General features: G+C 46.0%; 1 protein-coding gene across 3 annotated transcripts in view; it reads left to right on the forward strand.

Annotated features, from left to right (window-relative positions):
- The window catches only part of LOC118096815 (G protein-coupled receptor kinase 5), a 69,016-nt gene that overhangs the window by 22,721 nt on the left and 26,089 nt on the right, over positions 1-20,206 (forward strand). For all 3 annotated transcript variants that reach the window (XM_035139024.3, XM_035139023.3, XM_088658257.1), the window contains exon 2: positions 19,272-19,367. In XM_035139024.3, the coding sequence (XP_034994915.2) occupies positions 19,272-19,367 (96 nt within the window). The remainder of the gene's footprint in view (positions 1-19,271; positions 19,368-20,206) is intronic.

Consider the following 20,206-nt stretch of genomic DNA (forward strand, 5'->3'; position numbering starts at 1 on the left):
TTTTACTACCTGGTTTGATTGATTGATACACAAAACCGGCTTAGCTGACTCTGAGTCAGAGCCTCCCTGCTGCGGTCAGAAACTCCCAAGTGTTCCCTGCCTCTCTCCTACTTCCTTAGTTAGCAGAACAGTTCTGGTGGGTGCAGCGCTGAGCCCCAACTGCTGGGACCCCGCACTTTGAGACCTGGTGGCAAAGCCAAAAAAAGGTAGACTGTGAGGTGGACCCAAGGAGGAGCGAAGCCAGAGAGGTCTCTTGCTGAAAACTGACTGTTGCCGCATCTCTGTCATTTACTCATCACAGAGTCCCCAGCACCCTTAACAGACAACAGCTCCCTGGACTCTTAGGGGAGAAATGTATGGTGTGTGTGTCTCCTGGGTCTGACCCGAAAATAAGTTTCGAACTTAAATGCTTCTGTATCAGCACATCAACTGAGAATATGTGAATATTAGCAGCTGATGATATTTTGGGAGGGATGCATGGGGGGCATTTTCTAAAGAAAGATTTTCACTGACTTTCTGAACATTTTTGTTATAAATCAGACTATATTTTGCCAAGCTTCTGCACACCCAAATTAAAACCAACAGATACTGGATTCTACATTGTTAATCTTGTTTTTGTGTGACTTCAGAGAGCTTGTTTCATACATTCCTCAACATTAGTTGGTCCAAGTACTGTAGTTGTCCTTATTTGCTCTGAGTCTCTTACTGTTTGCGGCTGTCTTATTTGTTTGTTAATTTCTTATCCCAGCTTTCCACCAACATTTATTTATATAATGCTTATTCAACAAAAAGCATTTTAAGCATTTTACTCTCTCTCTTTCTATATGTATAGTGTGTGTGTGTGTGTGCCAATAAAATCACACATTAAAAATGAATAAATGTGACATTTATCAAAATATAAATAAAATCAGCATTTTAAATTTGTTAACACACACAAAAAAATTATTTGTCTGGTTAGGCTTGCCTAAATATATATTTTTAGCAGGCACCACAGAGATGCCTGACTAATATCAATGAGCGGGGAGTTCCAGAGGATAAGTGCTGCCAAACTGAAGGATCAGTTCTTTGCAGTACTTTGCTCAAGGTGGCTAACACTTTTATAAGAATAATAGAATCATAGAGTTGGAAGAGACCACAAGGGCCATCCAGTCCAACCCCCTGCCAAGCAGGAAACACCATCAAAGCATTCCTGACAGATGGCTGTCAAGCCTCTGCTTAAAGACCTCCAAGGAGGAGAGTCCACCACACTCCTTGGCAGCAAATTCCACTGCCAAACAGCTCTTACTGTCAGGAAGTTCTTCCTAATATTTAGGTGGAATCTTCTTTCTTGTAGTTTGAATCCATTGCTCCGTGTCCGCTTCTCTGGAGCAGCAGAAAACAACCTTTCTCCCTCCTCTATATGACATCCTTTTATATATTTGAACATGGCTATCATGTCATCCCTTAACCTTCTCTTCTCCAGGCTAAACATACCCAGCTCCCTAAGCCGTTCCTCATAAGGCATCATTTCCAGGCCTTTGACCATTTTGGTTGCCCTCTTCTGGACACGTTCCAGCTTGTCAGTATCCTTCTTGAACTGTGGTGCCCAGAACTGGACACAGTATTCCAGGTGAGGTCTGACCAGAGCAGAATACAGTGGTACTATTACTTCCCTTGATCTAGACGCTATACTCCTATTGATGCAGCCCAGAATTGCATTGGCTTTTTTAGCTGCTGCATCACACTGTTGACTCATGTCAAGTTTGTGGTCTACCAAGACTCCTAGATCCTTTTCACATGTACTGCTCTCAAGCCAGGTGTCTCCCATCCTGTATTTGTGCCTTTCATTTTTTTTTTTTTTTGCCCAAGTGTAGTACTTTACATTTCTCCTTGTTAAAATTCATCTTGTTTGCTTTGGCCCAGTTGTCTAATCTATTAAGGTCATTTTGAAGTGCTTCCCCAAACAGGGCATAGTTAAACTATGGAGTCTCTCCCCCCCCAGAGGCTAGTGATGGTCACCGACTGGGAAGGATATAAAAAGGATATAAAAAAGGATATAAAGGATATAAAAATTCATGATAAGGTTCTCTGTGGCTACCAGGCATGATGGCTAGATTCTACTTAACACATTTGGAGGCAGTATGCTGTTGTTTTCCAGTGTTACATACAGGATTCCCATAGACATCTGCTTGGCCACTGAGAGAACAGGATTCTGTTAACTTCATCTGCCATTCTTCTCTAGTAGGAAGAATGACCGGAAGAGTCAGAAATCAGGAAGACCAAAATTTTAACAAGGAATTGTAACTGATCTTAAAGAGCATTGCAAACAGTTGAAATTGTTAGTAGGATTAAAATATCACTTGTAGTTGAAGGTTGAATTCTGGACATAATGGAAGAGGTAAAGGGTTTGGAGTATCATAAAAGATGCAGGAGGAACTGATTAATAATAGGACCCACATAGGGGAGGGTGGAAGTCCAGCAGATTCCTTGGAATAGTGTTTTTATGATTTATGTCTGATATATCTCTGTAAAATTTTAAGTAAATAAAATTTTAAAAATAAAGAAAAAAGAACAGGATTCTGGACTGCATGAGCCACTGTCCTGAGCCAGCAGGACTCTTCTCATGTTCTGCACCAATAACCATCACGGCAATGAAATGCAACAAAACAGCACCAAGTCAGGGAAAGTCCAAATAATGCAAATAGCTTGTTAAAAAAGTCAGACTCGGCATCTTTGTAAGTTTGCTGATGGTCCGAAAACCTGTCTAAATGAAACTACCTGTACCCTTTCAGTCTCCCTTGGCATGGTTTCCAGAGCCTGGGAGCAGCCGTCAAGAAATCCCTCTACTGGTAGCTACTAAAAGCCAAGCTGTGTTACAAAGGTCACATGGTGCAATGCGATAAAACTGCCAATACCATTTTGCCGTTTATCAAACTATATAGAGCAGCTGTGCCGACAAAGGTCCGTATAGTTAAAGCTATGGTTTTCCCAGTAGTGATGTATGGAAGTGAGAGCTGGACCATAAAGAAAGCTGATCACCGAAGAATTGATGCTTTTGAATTATAGTGCTGGAGGAGACTCTTGAGAGTTCCAAGGACTGCAAGAAGATCAAACCTCTCTATTCTGAAGGAAATCAGCCCTGAGTGCTCACTGGAAGGACAGATGCTGAAGCTGAGGCTCCAATACTTTGGCCACCTCATGAGGAGAGAAGACTCCCTAGAAAAGACCCTGATATTGGGAAAGATGGAGGGCACGACAGAGGACGAGATGGCTGGACAGTGTTCTTGAAGTGACTAACATGAGTTTGACCAAGCTGCAGGAGGCAGTGGAAGACAAGAGTGCCTGGCGTGCTCTGGTCCATGGCGCCACAAAGAGTCGGACACGACTAAACGACTGAACAACAACATAGAGCAGCTGTAGTTGAAATATTGTGTCCGGTGCTGCTTGCCTCACCTCGGAAAGGTTCAGAAAAGGGCAACCAAAATGAACCAGAGGAAAGGTTGCAGCGTTTGAGAGGTGGCATGGTAGAAGTTTGTAAAATAATGCGTGGCACGGAGAAACATTAGAACCCATGGGCATCCAATGAACCTGAAAGTTGGAAGACTCAGGGCAGAGAAAGAAAGAAAGAAAGAAAGAAAGAAAGAAAGAAAGAAAGAAAGAAAGAAAGAAAGAAAGAAAGAAAGAAAGAAGCCGTTCTTCAGTCAGCGCTTAGGACCTTGCTCCCACAGGGTGGTAGTGATGACACCAACTTAGATGGCTTTCAAAGAGCCTTGGACAAATTTATGGAAGAAAAGGCAATAATCATTGGCTGCATGAATGCTTCTGAGTAGCAGTTGATGGAAGCTGTGGGAGTAGTAAGAGCTCTTGTGCTCATGTGCCACTTTCAGGTTTCCCAAAGACATCTGCTTGTCCACTGTGAGAACAGGATGTTGGACTAGTTGGGCCATTGGCCTGATCCAGTCTGCTCTCCTTACTGCATATGCTCTCCTGGGAAATGCAGTGTGTGTGTGTGTGTGTGTGTGTGTGTGTGTGCGCGCAACACGCCATGAACTTGTACTTCTAAGAGAGGGGAACTGGTGCATGGATGGGGAACGTATAAAGAGGCAAAGTATAAACATGGAATAACATGGAGCAAGTGCTTGCCTAGCTGCCCCCTTCCTGATCACTGTGGTTGCCATAGAGAAACTCAGCATCCCAGCTCTGGGATTGTGAAGGTGGTTCCTCCCACACTGGGAAATGGTGGGGGGCGGCATTCTTAAGAGCATGAAAACAGTTGGTCGGATGTGACATCACCACAGAGATGAGGGATACACAAAACGCAAACACTTCACTGTCTTTCCTTGGAGAGAATTAATGAACTGCGCCTTTTTTCCTCTCTAAACTAACTCACGGCGCATCTTTTTACCTTTCTGCGAGACGGTTGGCTTTTATGTTTCTATATGTGGAAAACGACATTTTGCTGTTTTCTTTCCTCTCTCTTGCCTGTTTAAAAAGAAAAATCTTGCAATCAGTTGCCAGAGAGCTGAAGGTCATTATTGCACCTATTATTTATTGAGCTACCTGAGGCGTTTCTCTTTATATGTGACGAACTTTGGCGGCGGCGGGGGGGGGGGTTGCGTGTCAGCCAAAAATGCAAAATGCAGCCAGAGTGAAGTGAAGAGCCCCGCACATGTTTTTAAGAATGGAATGCATTTTTTACAGTTCTGTTTGGCACATGAATCCAAACCCTGTGCATTTTTGCTCCTTGCCCCAACTCTTGCATGTGCACACCATGCCCCCATGCCTTGGCTTCATATCCAAGCAGAAGAGGTGTTAGTAGAAATCTGCCCCTTGATAGCAGTGCCGCCTGGATGATGCCCACTTGCTCCTCAAACCTGAGACTGCATTACGTGCCATTGATTTATATCACCCCCCCCAAAAAAACTTTTTATTGTGGGAACTGTAGTTTATCTCTCACGGAGCTATAGTTCCCAACACCCTTCACAAACCACAATCCTAAATATCCTTCCAAATATTGTTTCCTGCTGGATTCCTGACTGACTGCCTTTTGAGGAGGAAATGCAGTTCCCAAGCCTAAACCTGATCGCAGCCTGTGATCTTTTCTGCACTTCCTCCTTCCGTTGCTTGAATGAGCTTACTCATTGGCTGGAGTGCTGACTCACCCAACGGAGCCTGCCAGAGCAGCTCCTAGGACAGAGTTGGGCAAGTACAGGTCTTTCTTTTTTTGCTGCCCTCACTGTCAGTCACCTCTGCTCTCCCTCGCCCCTTCCATGAGGTGCATGCAGACCTTCTAAGAGGAATCTTGGTCCTCCAGCGACCGAGATTAGTGGCTGGGGCCCCCGAGTGGGTGTGGATGAGTAATGTGGCTTTTGTGGTCTGCGCTCTGGCTGCTCCGTCTTTCCCACATGAGGGAGGAGGAATCGTCGCTCGGCAGAGGCGGGCAGGCACAGTGCTAGGCCTTCCCGGCGTCTTAAGGGCACACATTTGAGGAGCGAGCGAGTCTGCCTCTCATGGGAGGGGGATGCAAAGCAGTAGCAGATGTGGGGGGCCTGCATGGCGGGGAGACTGCAGAGGTGGACGAGACATGAGATCATTGTCTGGCTTTCCCCAACCCCAGCTCTTGCTATGGCCACATGTGCACCGTGCGTTTAAAGTGCTGCGATAACGCTTTCAACAGCCTTGGCTTCCCCCAGAATTCTGGGAGCTGTAGTTTGCTATGGGTGCCGAGAGTTGTTAGGAGACCCCTGTTCCCTCTTAGAGAGCTGCAATTCCCAGAGTTCCCTGTGAAGACGGATTGACGATAAACCATTCTGGACACTGGACCTCTTCCAGTTCGCGTGGCAGGGCCAGCTAGTAAATAATAAAATTGGTAATCTCAGGGTTGTGGGTTTTAGCTCCACTTGGGGGAAAAGATCCCTGCATTGCAAGGGGTTGGACTAGTTGACCCACGTGGTCTCTTCCAACCCCACGATTCTGTACTATGAAAAGATCACGAGTGCCGATTGCTCATTGAGCAGGCAACTTGCCATTTAACAGCAGCACCTTTTGGACAGAAGAACCATTCCAAGAAATCTACCCACAGAGTTCACATTTGGTTGTTGTTCCTCTACACCATCAGCACTGGGAGCTGGAGCCAGTGACACAAGTTCCCAAGCAGGGACGTATTTTGAGCAAGCCCTTGGCAAAATTCACTACCCTTAAATTGCATCCGGAATTCACTGCCCAAGTGCGCCTCATAATGGATGGTAACATCTCATGGTGGAAATAACTAAAAGGAGCTTTTTAGCTCCTGCCAAAAATCTCATTTCGTTTGGCACCAAGCAGGAGGGAACTGAGCTGGAAACACATGGACTAATCCATGGACACATCCTGTGAAGTCTTCCTCCACCTCCCATGAAAGGTCTCCCAGGAGGATGAGGCTGATCATCTTTCACCCTTGTTTTCTATCTTAAGTTGGTCCTATAGTCGGTCTTACCTGCCTTCCCAGATGGCAGTGGGACTGCAATTCCCATCAGCCCCAGCTAGTATGTCCAGCATTGAGGGATAATGGGAGTTGTAGTCCAAAATGTCTAGAGGACACCAAGATGGGGGGAAGACGGGCCTAGTTGTTGACTACTATTACAAGGTTTGTTTGTAATGGGCAATCCCAATCAGATGCTTTCCCACGTACAGTAAAATGGGAGGAGAATGTGTGCATAATCTGGCTCTGCCCCTTCTGTTATGCCCCCCCCCAGCCATCCACATGTTCCACCGCGAACAAGGAGTGAGCTTGCTGCAGCCTTGCCCGAGCTGGTGTCCGCCATATGCTTTGGACTATGGCTCCCATCCACCACAGCCAGCATAGGCAGCGTACTCAGAGATGATGATGGGATTGTTATCCAAAACATCTGGAGAGCATCGAGCTGCGGGAGGCTGGCTTGTTGTACTTGTGGAGGGCTGTGAATCCTGCAGGATCATAGTACAGAATTGCAGAGAGTCTCCAGAACGGCAGCAGACATTTCCCCCTTGCAGACATTTTCCCTCTGGTGCAGCAGAAGATGCAGAACTTGCTAGTGGGTCCCTGCTCTCCCCTGCATAAGGCTAGAAATACGCAAACGTATTTCAATTCCTGTGCGGACTGTTTATTGTTTGTTGCTGTTTCCAAACTGTTAACGTTGTTAAGGATTTGCTGTATAAAGGCTGATTGCAATCAAATTGATTGTCACATAGTGGTCTCCTGACAGGTGCCATAATGCCTGTCAGTTCACTTGTGGGTCTTATGGAAGGTGCTCGCTCTAGTGTTTAAAGCCCTAAATGACTTAGGCCCCCAAAAGGCTCTCTTCCCAGTCAAAGCTCCGAGGTTGGTGGCCAGGAGGGGTTTTTTCTTTGGCTCAGCCTCTAAGTTGTGAAACTCCCTCCCCAGAGAGGTGCGCCTGGCACCTTCACTGTGCAGTTTTCATTATATGTTGATTGCAATTCGTCTGTTCTTGTGATTCCAGTTCGTTTTGAAATGCTTTTGATGTGTTTTAAATTGTTAACATTGGGTAAATGGTGGTGGTGGGAGAGAATCAAAATAATTATCGTCGTCATTTTATTTTGTATATGAAGTCCAGAAGGGATTGATTCTGAGTTTGAGCACGAGCTCTGTGATTTAACACATGTATTGCATGACAAAGATCCCAGGTTCAATCTCTCTAGTAACTATCTCCAAAAGGATCTTGTGGCACAGGGCTGGGGCAGATCTACGAAACTAATGAAGCTTAAGCTTCCAGGCCCCTAATCCCAGAGGGGCCCCAGAGACCACTCAAGTTCACATAGCTTAAAAATTGGGGGTCTAGTAGACCCATATTGAATGGTACAACTCAAATTGATTAATTTTTTGTTCTACTGTATATGTTTCAAGAATCCCAAAGTTTAAGAGTCAGCAGCACACAGATGTTGTAAGGGTGTGGTGATCTGTTGTGGAACAACTCCAGTGAAGATGGTAACAGTGGTTACCTAGACCTCGTTGCCAGTTACAAAGGGGCCTCCAGGACAATTCAAGCTTCAGGGCCCCCCAAATGTGGGTCCGCCACCGGCTGGGGCTGATGAGAGGCCTGGCCAGGTGAGCCAATGGTCTGATTTAATATAAGACCACTTGAATTTAAGCATACAGTGGTAACTTGGTGCTTAAACTTAATCTGTTTTGGAAGTCTGTTCCAAAACCAAGGCACGCTTTCCCATAGAAAGTAATGCAAAATGGATTAATCTGTTCCAGACTTTTAAAAGCATCCCCTAAAATAGCAATTTAACATGAATTTTACTATCTAACGAGACCATTGATCCATTAAATGAAAGCAATAATCAATGTACTGTACTATAAAATAAATAAGACAGTATTGTAGATGATAAAAATTTAATTTTTTTCTTACTTGCACTGATGATAGTCATTGTTTGGATGGGGGCTTTATCCATTTCCGCAGCCACACAAACAAACAATCAATCAGTAGCTGAACTGGGTTCCACACAGTCACAAAAACAAATTAATTGAAAAAGCCTCAAAAACAAAACCACAAAATAGCAAAAGCCCCAAACTTAATCAGTTCCAGAAGTCCATTTGACTTCTGAAATGTTCAGAAACCAAGGCACAGCTTCTGATTGGTGCAGGTGCCCCAGAAACAATAGCCGACAGCCGCATCGGATGTTCAGTTTCCAAAAAACGTTTGAAAACCGGAACACTTACTTCTGGGTTTTTGGAGTTTGAGAACCAAAGTGTTTGAGAACCAGACATTTGATAACCAAGGTACCACTGTATACTGTCAGCTACAGGCAACAAGATATTGCTTGTAGGTGAGTGAGTGAGCAAGCTGTTGGAGGAGGTGTGGAACCTCTGTGACAGGAAGGCCCCTTAGCCAACATAAGAAAAGCAGGCTGCTGCAGGGGTGACAGAACTCCACACCTCTCTTTTGCCAGCCCCCAACAGGTTAGTGTTTTGTTTTATTTTGCAAGTGAAAAACTTTTGTGGACTTACTTGCAAGGCCACAAGGCAGTTTCATAACATGCTGAGATAAGGTTGGCAGATGTAGCAGCAGCAGCAGCAAAAACCAAACTTTTTTGTGGTGATGTGTGGAAATCTTAACTCTGTGCATGATGTTAGCAGCTGCACAGAACTGGCCAGTGTGGGCAAATAGCCAATATGCACAGAAATGGCCAGTGTGTTCTGCTCTGAGAAGCTTGTGGCTTGGTCAGGATAAGTGCCCGGGCTGCCTGTGTGTGTGTGTGTGTGTGTGTGTGTGTGTGTGTGTGTGTGTACACACCTGGCACCTGTATATAACTGCCTATTCACTGCAGTCATCTTCAGGGCCCTCCTTGTTCCCAGGGTTCTCTATGGCAGTAAAATGCACTGCCCAGTGAAGTTAGAGAGGCTCCAACATTGTACACATTTGTCGAATGCTAGAGGCTTTTAAATTTTTTACACAGGTTTCCCCAGAAGGATGAGTTGATTTGTGGGAAACCTCTGATTTCCTTTTTGAGAACTGTTGTACCTACTGTTATGTGTTCCATTTTAATTTTGTACAGCAGCACAGTATTTTGCAATGTTTGGTGCTTTACAAATATTCCAGATAAAGTAACGGAAGCAGAAGGTGAGGTTACTTCTGCTTTGCTCACTCGCTTGCCAATCTAAGGCAGGTCACAAGTTTGTTGCGGATGACATGCCCAAGTCCTGATCTTGCACATGGAGGGATCTATTTCCTCTCAAGAGGTGATCCAACCCTTTTAGTATTTCTCTTCTTAATCTGACCTGTGATTTCTTATAACCAGAGGCCTTCTGGGGTGCCCTTACAAACTCTGTGAGCCAGCCTGTGATTTCACTGTTAGGCTCTGGCCTTGGGTACTTCCATTTTGCCAAGGAGGTTGGCCTTTGCTTCTGGAAAGACAGCCAACTCCAGGCTGGAGGGAGAACTGGTTGCAGGGGAAGGCAAAGAGGAAGGCTCTTCTCGGTGGGCCAGAGGTTGGGGGACCTTTGAGACCTCCAGATGCTGCTGGAGTATACAACTCCCATCATCCCTGGCCATTGGTTGTGTTGTCTGGGACTGATGGGAGTTGGAGTCTTAGGACATCTGGAGCACCCACACAGGTTCCCCATTTCTGCTGTAGCTGCTTTGATGTGTATCGAAAGCATGTTGAGTTGCAAGGAAGATTTTAAAATTTTGGCTTGGCATAGCGTGCAGAGCAGGACAGGCAGGTGGGACTGATCCATAATAATCCAAAGACCTTTCCTTTTGCCCAGTGTTACAGCACTGATTCCTCTTTTCTTACTTCTTCAGTGAAATCACAACCTATTAAGCAGTCTCAGCTGAAAAGAGGGGGGGGGGGCAATCCCGACTTGCCTTCTACCTTTATGCATCCTGTCAAATTAGCTGTGACACTGATTGCTGCCGATAACACAGCTCTATCACTTGGAGGGTAGCCAAGGGACTTCCTCTCGCTATCATTTGGTCCAGGACAGGCAAATTTGGGCGTCAGCACTGACGTGGCCAGTAGGCCATTGACATGGGCCATTAACCTGACCTCCTCCAAGGCACAGTGGAGAGACGTAAAGGCAGTCAAACACAGACGCCACTTTACCTTTTACCAGCTTCCCTGCCTGCCTCCTGCTTGTTACCAAATAATAACAAATCTTTTGAAATGTGGCTGATAAGTCCCCATCCTTGTGAGTTTCCTCTTCTTCCAGGGTGAAGCGACACAGGATGCGAGAGATCCGTGATCAGTCTCTCCCAACATTTCCCTAATCATTTACTCTTTCCTTAGTGGACAAAAATAGCCTTTTGGGGGCTGAGGGTGGGGACAGCAAATCTGATTTGAAAATAAAAGGGTTTTTTTTTCTTTCAACCCCCCCCCCCCAAACCTTCTACCAGTATCCTTTTCCTTTGCTGCTTTCGAGTGAAAAGGAAAACATGAAATGGGAGTATTACATGAAATGGGAGTTGAAAGCTGTTAAAGAGAATCAAAGTCTGGCGCCCCATGAATGAACTAAGTTAGCCCAGTTGTCCTTTTGGGAGACAATTCTAGAATGCATGTTTTACTTCTCTGTTGCCCATACAAACTTTACATTCGGACATTTGTTCCTTTGTTTCTGTCTCCATACCCGTAGCTCTGCACATCACATTAAATCAGGGTCTAACACTTGGTGCACAATCCGGAAGGAGCTACTCCCTCACTCGCTCTCCCTGCTATATCCTCTCCTTCACTTCTTCCCATGCAGCCTGGAGAAGGACTTTGACGGAGTTTTACTTTCACATCTCCGCAAATGTGGCTTGTTTTTGCATATGAACCGGAGCCTGTGGTTTAAAGTGAGCTCTGGCGGGTTTAACAAGCTAGCTTCAAAACCCACGGTTTGAGGTGGTTCAAAACAAATGCTGCTCAGGTTTCTAAACAAGCCCATTTTAAACCATGGTTTGTAGGCAATGTTACGTTGAAGGTTCCTAGAAACAGATTGTCCATTTGCACGAATTGTTGCTGCTTAACAGCAGTCTATGCTAGGCCGTGAATTTCCTGTGTGAGGCCTGATCCCATGGCTATTTCAATGGAACTTCCATCTAAGAAAGTCTGGAAAGCCTTCTGGTCGTGTCTTTGGAGTTTCATAAACTGCCTCATAACAGATTATAGACCAGATTAAGTCAACCTACAGAAAAGCGGGGGTGTGGGGGTGTTAGGGGGGATTGTTTCATCTGGCAAGCAGAAATGCATAATAATATGAGAGTGTGACATTGAATTTTTGCCTATTTCTTTGTACAGTGGTACCTTGATTCTTGAACTTCATCCATTCCGGGAGCCCGTTTGACTCCTGAAACCATTCAAAAACCAAGGCACGGCTTCTGATTGGCTGCAGGACCTTCCTGAACTCAAGCGGAAGCCGCGTCGGATATTCAGCTTCGGAAAAATGTTCACAGACCAGAACACTTAACTTCCAGGTTTGCGGCGCTCGGGAGCCGATTTGGTTGACAGCTAAGCCGTTTGAGAACCAAGGTGCCACTGTACATCTCAGTATTCTTCACTCTGACTTGCAGCAGCTCTACAGTTTCCTGGATTTTTTTTTTTTTTGGGGGGGGGAAATGTGCATGAAATAAAATGGATGCCACCACAGTTTCCTAAATTCCTGGATTGTTCTTTGCACTGACCTTGTGTTAACTTTCAGAGGCTGCAAGTTGAGTGGAAATGTGACAGCCCCCTTCATCCCATGAATGTCTAAGCCCAGGGGTCAGCAACCTTTTTCAGCAGGGGGCTGGTCCACTGTCCCTCAGACCTTGTGGGGGGCCGGACTATTTTTTTTTTGGGGGGGGGGAAATGAACGAATTCCTATGCCCCACAAATAACCCAGAGATGCATTTTATATAAAAGCACACATTCTATTCATGTAAAAATACATTGCTTCCCAGACTGTCCGTGGGTCGGATTTAGAAGGCGATTGGGCCGCATCCGGCCCCCAGGCCTTAGTTTGCCTACCCATGATCTAAGCCCCTTCCCCAGTATGTTGTTCTCATGTTCACCTCCTCCCCCCCATGGAATGGAACAAATTTGCAAGTCCTGTGTTGTTCTAAAAACTGTGCATGCTTAAAATCAAAATAAGAGGAGGAAAGGGCGAGTGGGCCTGGCAAAGTCCACCCATGCCCACCCTTTTCCCATTAAAAAAAAAAATCAATTTAAAACATATGGAAGAATGTCGTTTTATTAGAACACCAGACGTCTGCATTCTTATCGAGGCTCTGTGCTTACGACAGAAATGAGGTATGAATAGGCCTTAATAAGATCCTTATCGCGCTTCCATTAAGATCCAGGGTAGGAAGGGGCCTTGAGGGTTTTGCATTTGCATGCAGGGGGGAGACTGGGGGAAGAGGAGATCTCTGAAAAGTTGGCACGCACAAGTCCTGCTATTGTTGCAAGTTAGGAAAAAGGAAACCCAAAAGCCCATTTAACAACCTCGTGGTGCGTAAGTAGAGTCGAAAGCCAAAGGCACAGATTTCCCAGCCAAATGTTTTAGCTCACATGTGCCATGCAGCTCCCTATCAGTTCCGCAGATATGAAAATGCAAGTGACTTGTGGCCTCTGAGCTCTGCTGTTGCTGCAAGTGGACGCAAACCAGTAATCTTCAATCTCACGTGGTCCCAACAGCAATGTAGGACCCATGTAGGACCCACTTCTGATTTCTAGGTGTGCTACATGGGCCAGGTGGTTGTTTTTCTCTCCTTCTCGGTTTAAGGCAGGGGTGGGGAATCCTGTGGCTCTCCAGATGTGTTGGACTCTGCATCATCCATCAGCCGCAGAAGATGGAGCCATATGGCAGGGGATGATGGGAGTTGTAGTCCAACCATTTCTGGTGGACCATAGTTTTCGAGGCAAAGTTAGACAGTGTGCCTAGATTTTTAATTGCAGCAAGGTGGGAGGTTGTTTTTTTAAAAAAAACAAAAACGAACCAAGAGTTGCTTATAAGGCTAGGATGAAAAAACAGCAACAACCAATGTATTTTATACTACATAATAACTACAGATCGAGAAATTGTGCCTTCTTATCGCATCTGGCCACTCTGTTTTCTTTTTCAAGCATGTACTGAGAAATGTGCCTCCAGTGCTGGATACAGCACCTTTTGGGGTTGACCTTTTTTTCTTTTTCTTTTCTTTTTTTTGAGCCCAAAGTTGTTGACTGCAGCATTCCGGATGTATGACAACCCTAGGTACACATGGCACCATGCCCATGTCATCACTGTCAGTTGAAAGTGCACGCTGAGCTGTGCCATTTCCCCTCCTTACCATATTTCTCTTGTCTATGAGTGAAATAGGTAAAAAAGGACAGGGTGCAGATATTTGTCTGCCTCTGTATACCGACATATCTGTATGGAGAGACGCATAGCGGTGTATCAGCACACTAGTTTCCAGTCCCTGCCTTTTGAAAGACTGCATGTGAAAACACTGAAGGAGTGGAGGGGAAGAGAGAACAACGCTGTACACTGATCTGAAAACACGTCCACTTGTGGTTGCAGACAACACGGCTAGTAGCTGCCGCTTTGGATGACGTCATCACACCAAGGTGTGCACAATTGGAAGCCACTATGTGCAAAAGTGCTTAGATGACACGGGGATGATGCAGTGTCTAAATTACCCCCCCAAAGGCACCTGCATCCCGTGTTGAATGCACATTTTCATGCGGTGTGAACATCATAGCTGCCAAGTATCCCGTATCCGCCGGGAAAACCCCTTTTTTCTTACCGTTTCCCGGCGGTCTCCCGTTTGGTGGAAAATCCCGGTATTGTCCCTTAAATTGGCTTCTGCCCGGCGTCCATTTTTCTGGTGCCGCTTTGCCCTTCTATGGGCATCAGAAAATGGCGGCGCCGGAAGTCGCTTTTACGTGTTTCCGGTCATGCGCGGAAGCGGCTTCCGGCGCCAGCGCCGCCATTTTCTGATGCCCATAGAAGGGCGAAGCGCCACCGGAAGTTGCATCACGCAACTTCCGGTCATGGGCGCGCTGCCGATCCCGGATCTTTACGGCCCGGACTTGGCAGCTATGGTGAACATGCCCGTATGCATACGCAAAGTGCAGATCCCACAAGCTTGAAGTCTGCCTGCCTTTGCGGCAGGTTTGTGCACTGGGCAATGTCCTCATCGGTTCCCCTATGGAGCACATTCAAACCCCAGGGCAGTCAGGCAGGGAAAGCCGAACCTGGGAGCCTCTTGGGAGAACGTGGCAGGCAAAAGAGGCAGTCCTTTCCTTCTGATTTGCCTTGATGAGTTAGCAGCAGTTGATTCATACACGTGGGAGGTTATAAACCAAGAGCCAGGCACTGCCAGGTCCTGGGGGGGGGGGGAGGAGATGAAGAGGGCAGGTAAAGACTGCAAGAGGAGTGGAAGTCAAGAGCAAGATCAGATCCTGCTTTCCCAGCGAATTGTACAAGATGCACTTGGTCACATTTTGGAAGGATTGCAATTTGTTGCAAACTGCAATTTCTTATCTTTCCGCCTCCTTAGGTGGAGCAGGGAGCTCAGATTGGACCACTTTAAGTGTGCTGATCATTGATGCTTACCTTCAGCAGCCCACGTATTTTGGCTGATGTTAACAGTCGGCCAAAAAAAAGGAGGAGTTCTTGCCATGACTCATTCCCACTAGCAGCAGAGGTCTTTCCTAGCTTTGCTAGTGGAGATCTTTTACCGGAGGCCCGAAGCAAGGCTTGTGTTAGTCCTTAGTGAGTGCCTGGCACGCTGCTACCAATAGACCGTTGCCCAGCATCAACCTTGAGCCCCATCTCATGCAGTGTGGCCGCTTGCCAATGCCCCTGCTTGGGGTTAGCTGCTCTGAGAATAGGCTGTTGAACTACATGGGCCTTTGGTCTGATCCAGCAGGACTCTTAATATGTAAGGCCTAAATATTCCTTCTGAGCCCAGGGCCCCAGAAGATACTGATCTGTTTGCCCACCTACCAAAACCCTGCACTCTCTTACCCCATGCCACCCCATTGCTTTCCTACCTTCTTAATAGCTACACCCCTGCCAGTTTGGCACATGACTGCCTCTAAGCAGGCAGAACTGGCAGAGGCCCTGAGAGCAAGATCAGCGGAGGGTGTACAATGCTCTCCTAGACGTATTTACTGAGAAGGGCTGGTTCCAGCTCTGACGCTCAGCCTATTCATGCTGGAGGAAGTGGAGTGATTCCAGCAGGAAGTTCATACCCAGTCAATTCCCTAGAGAGCCTGGAGAGACAAGGGCTCTCCACAAGCTTTGCGAAGGGATTCCGCGGCAGGCGTGAGCGTCGTCGGTCATTTTGCAGAGCAGCGTCTGCTTTGGCGGGGGTCTTTTCGCTTCCTGTTTTCTTACCTTGACGTCACGGGTCCTTCGGTGGCAGCCGGTCAAAGGGAGAGGTTGTTACTGGCCTGCAACCAGCCCTGAGCATTCCTGAGGAGTGCTGATGTCACATTTGTTGTTGTTGTTGTTTAGTCGTATACCCACAGGGATTACTTCATAAGTGAAGTATTTAGGCCTCCGTGTGAATAAGAGGAGGGGAAAGGAAGAACGATGACGAAAGTAGGAAGCTGGCCCATGCAATGCCACCCACCCACTCCCCTTTCCCTCCAAGCAGTCTCCTCTAATAATAATAATAATAATTAAAAAGCCCCACCACAAAAATGGTGACATCAACCTGGGTCAGGCATAGCCAGCAGCCAGGTTTTTCCATTTCCTGATCTTTAAAATAAATCAATAAACTAAGGCTGCACACACACCATACATTTAAACCACACATACACACCCCACAAAAATTATTTGAGAACTGTAGTTTACCTCTTACAGAGCTACAATTCTCAGCACCCTTAACAAACTACAGTTCCAGTATTCTTGGAGAAAGTTGTGCACTTTATATGTTAGGAACATAGGAAGCTGCCTTATACTGAGTCAGACAATTGGCCCATACAGTGGAACCTCGGTTTATGAACACCTCGGTTTATGAATTTTCGGTTTATGAACGCCGCGGACCCATCTGGAACGGATTAATTCACTTTCCATTACTTTTAATGGGAAAGTTCGCTTCAGTTTATGAACGCTTCAGTTTATGAACAGACTTCTGGAACCAATTACACCCATGTTTCAGTTTATGAACGCTTCAGTTTAAGTACTCCGCGGACCTGTCTGGAACGGATTAATCCACTTTCCATTACTTTCAATGGGAAAGTTCGCTTCAGTTTATGAACGCTTCAGTTTATGAACAGACTTCCGGAACCAATTGTGTTCATAAACAGAGGTACCACTGTATAGCTCATTATGGTCTGCACTGACTGGCAGTGAATTTTCAAGCAGGATCTTTGCACCCCGGCGGTGCATATGCTAAAGATGGCCCTGACCCTAAAACCACCTCTGGCTGGTTGTCCTGGTGATGTGGGGAACAGAAAGGAAGGGGCAGGTTGCAGGTAATAGGTAAAGAAGGAGAAGGAGAACTGGAATATGCCCCGCGGTATGCCCCGCGGAGGACCTTAAGGTCCACAAACAACAATTTTCTGGAGATCCTGAGCCATAAGATGGCTAGATTGGCCTCTACTAGAGCCAGGGCCTTTTCAGTACTGGCCCCAACTTGGTGGAACGCTCCAGGAGAACAGGGCCCTGCGGGATTTGTCATCTTTCCGCAGGGCCTGCAAGACAGAGCTGTTCCGCCTGGCCTGATTTTGTATGAGATACAATTATGAAAGAAAAAAAGAGAAGGGGCAACATACTGAGAGAGAGATTGAGAAAGAGAGCTGTTTAGTCCTATAGGGCTGCAAACCCCACTTACTTATTGTGGTGTGTGTGGTTTTTTTTTCATATATATGTCTGTCTTGTAAATATATACATGCGTATTGTGTAGATGTGTGAGGATTATTTGAATATAAGTCTGTCTCTGCTCTCTCTCTGTTGTGACTAAATGCTAGGATTGGGTTATTGTTGCCAGTGAGTTCCTAGGCAGCGCTGGGCCTGCATTGTCTTTTGCAAGCCCCGGGTCTCCACAAGGCAGCCAGCAAGATAAAGAAGAGGATGGTGCATTGTTCTTAAAGGAAATGGGAACCACCTCTAATCTCTGACTCCTAGGCTTTGCCGTGAAAGTGAAGTCCCTTGTCATCGGAACAGCCCCCCAAAGGTCACCGAAAGGCAATGCTCTTGAAAGGAAAAGGGTGATGCTCACTTGTTGCAATTCCAAAAAAATAGGCAGCAATCCCCATAACATGCCTGCACGGTGCGCAGGCCCAGCCCCCTCAGTCATGGGGTCAAGGTGGTGTGTTTGGTCCCAGATTCAACCACTGGTGTCTATAGTAAGGATTGGGAATGTCCTCTGGAGAGCCTCTGCCTGTCAGTGTCCGGAATACTGAGCTAAATGGACCAGTGATCAGATTCGGCATACAGCAGCTCCCTATGTCCTTGAATGAATGAATGAATGAATGAAACTTTATTTGCGTCAGCCATTGGCCATAGCCCTATGTCCTTGTGTTGTTGCCTGAAGTCTTACTTACTTCGCCAAACCTTTATTAGGCCTTACAAATTCCCGCTAAATAGTGCCATTCACCACTCTAAGAGATACTATTGGCAAAAACTCAGCCACCCTTGCAGTTACTTCCGGGTTAATGTCAGACAGATAGAATCTGATATTTTCATTGTGCTGTGATGTTGGACTATTTAAAAGGGGGGCATAGCACGTGTTTGCATAGCTGGTTGTACAATGGACAGTAGAAAAAAATATGTTCTACAGCATCCGGACTGAAGTCTTATCCTTTGTGTGTTTGGTAATTTACATGTCTATTTTAGTTATGCTCTTGTATTCTATTGTTACATAAGCCACCTTGAACATTTCTAACTGAGTATATAAACCAGAGAACAAATTGTAATACAGTATAGAAATTTAAACATTGTAGTAAGCTTGCAACTTATGCAGGGGTTATGTTCCAGAGATAGCGCCTAAATCCAAACCATAGCTGCCAAGTTATCCCCTGAATAGGCTTCCTCGTGAGAAAAGGGAAAACTTGGCAGCTATGATCCAAACCCACGTATAGTCAAAACATACTGGGTTAAAAGGCAGGTAGGGTTGCCAAAGGTTTTTTCCTGGGTACCCATCCCTTTTCTACCCCCTTAATTTTTTTAAAAATAAAATAAAATAAAATGCCAAGCTGATGCACACAAGTTAAATGGGCATAAGTTGCGAGTGTAATATATTATGAATTTATTTAAGTTTATATACACACTAAATGCTAAACTGTGGTTAACTGAAAGCTGAAGCTTCCAGACAGCACTAAGGGGCCCCCTCAATTGTTTGCTGTTGCCGTAATTTTTGTAAGTTACAGAATCTGGCTTTTCATAGGGTTTGGCTAAGAATCCACAGATCTACAAGTTCCAGAAACCATATGACTAACCTCTGAAATGGAGGCACCCCAAAAGGAGCCTCTGCTGATGCTCTCAAATGATGGACGAGATTTGCAAAGGAGACTTCACAAGCTGCCCCCCTCCAGATGTTCTGATGCATAACTCCCATAATATGCATATGCTGGCTGGGCCTGGTGGGAATTGTAGTTCTAGACGTCTGGATGGCAGGAGGTTGGCAAAGGCTGGTACAGAAGAAGTTAACCATTCCTGGTTCCATCTTAACTGTAGTCCCATTTCTAAAGCTAAACCCACATGGTCCGAGTCAAAGTCGAGTTTGGACAAACACCACTCTGGGCTCCATGGAGGGAAGATAACAGATTTCCAGTAAATAAAATGACAAAAATATTTTTTTTTCTCCTTTAAAAACTTAATCATCCTCATCTATCTTTTTCCTTCCCTTTTGGTTTTGCAGGAGGCGGAGGGAAGCGGAAAGGGAGAAGTAAGAAATGGAGAGAGATCCTCAAGTTCCCGCACATCAGTCAGTGCGATGACCTTCGGAAAGGCCTGGGTAGGTGGCAAGTCAGGCACATCCAGCCAGCTGAGCTTTCGTTCAGGGTTTGGGAGACAGAGGCTGGGTGACAGAAAGGGGTGCTGCAAGAACCAGTCAGACTTGCTCACCAGAGGATTTGCAGAGTGCCTACTGTGAAGTCGTGGGAGTGCAACAGCAGAGATCATTCTGTGTGCAGCTTAAGGGTTAATTCCGTTAGTATTAAAGCCAAGAGGTGGAGGTGCTGCTTAGCAATAGGGTGGCATGATGTTTGCAGAGGTAGCCCATGCCCCGATGGCTGTGTAATTCTGAGGGGAGACCTCCTCAGTACTGTGCTATGTAGAAGGCCTGAGGTAAGAAAGAGAAGGGGGAAAAAACCCCTTCCCCCAATTCATATACCGTTTTCCTTCAGTTTCTTCAGTAAAGTATTATTAGGATTTCTTCTTCTCTGGACTCTGCCTGGATTAGTTAAGTGCCTTTGCTAATGTGAGGGAGTTGTACAAGGTGTGCCACTAACAGAGCATGTCTACTCAGAAATAAGGCCCACAGCTGTCTTTGGGCATCTGTTTGACATGTAACATTGCAAACTGGAGATGGAGGACGAGGCATGCATGTCAGCTGCGACCCCAAAGGGCCCAGCAGAGTTGGCCCTACCAAGAGGCAGAATGAGGTGTCCATCTCAGGCACCAGATATTGGTGGGGTGGCAAGTGGTGGCAAGGAAGACGGTGCTGTATTTGCCACAGGTCCTGCTCTGTGCCCCCTAAGCTAGCCTGCTGCCCTCTGCTGTAGTGGAGGACTCAGTTCACCGGTGCTGAATCCTAGGCAGGGTGGATAAAAATCAATGATTTTTTTAAAAAAT

The sequence above is a fragment of the Zootoca vivipara genome, chromosome 14 (assembly GCF_965207765.1).
Source record: "Zootoca vivipara chromosome 14, rZooViv2.hap1.1, whole genome shotgun sequence".
In the NCBI taxonomy this organism is placed as follows: domain Eukaryota; kingdom Metazoa; phylum Chordata; class Lepidosauria; order Squamata; family Lacertidae; genus Zootoca; species Zootoca vivipara.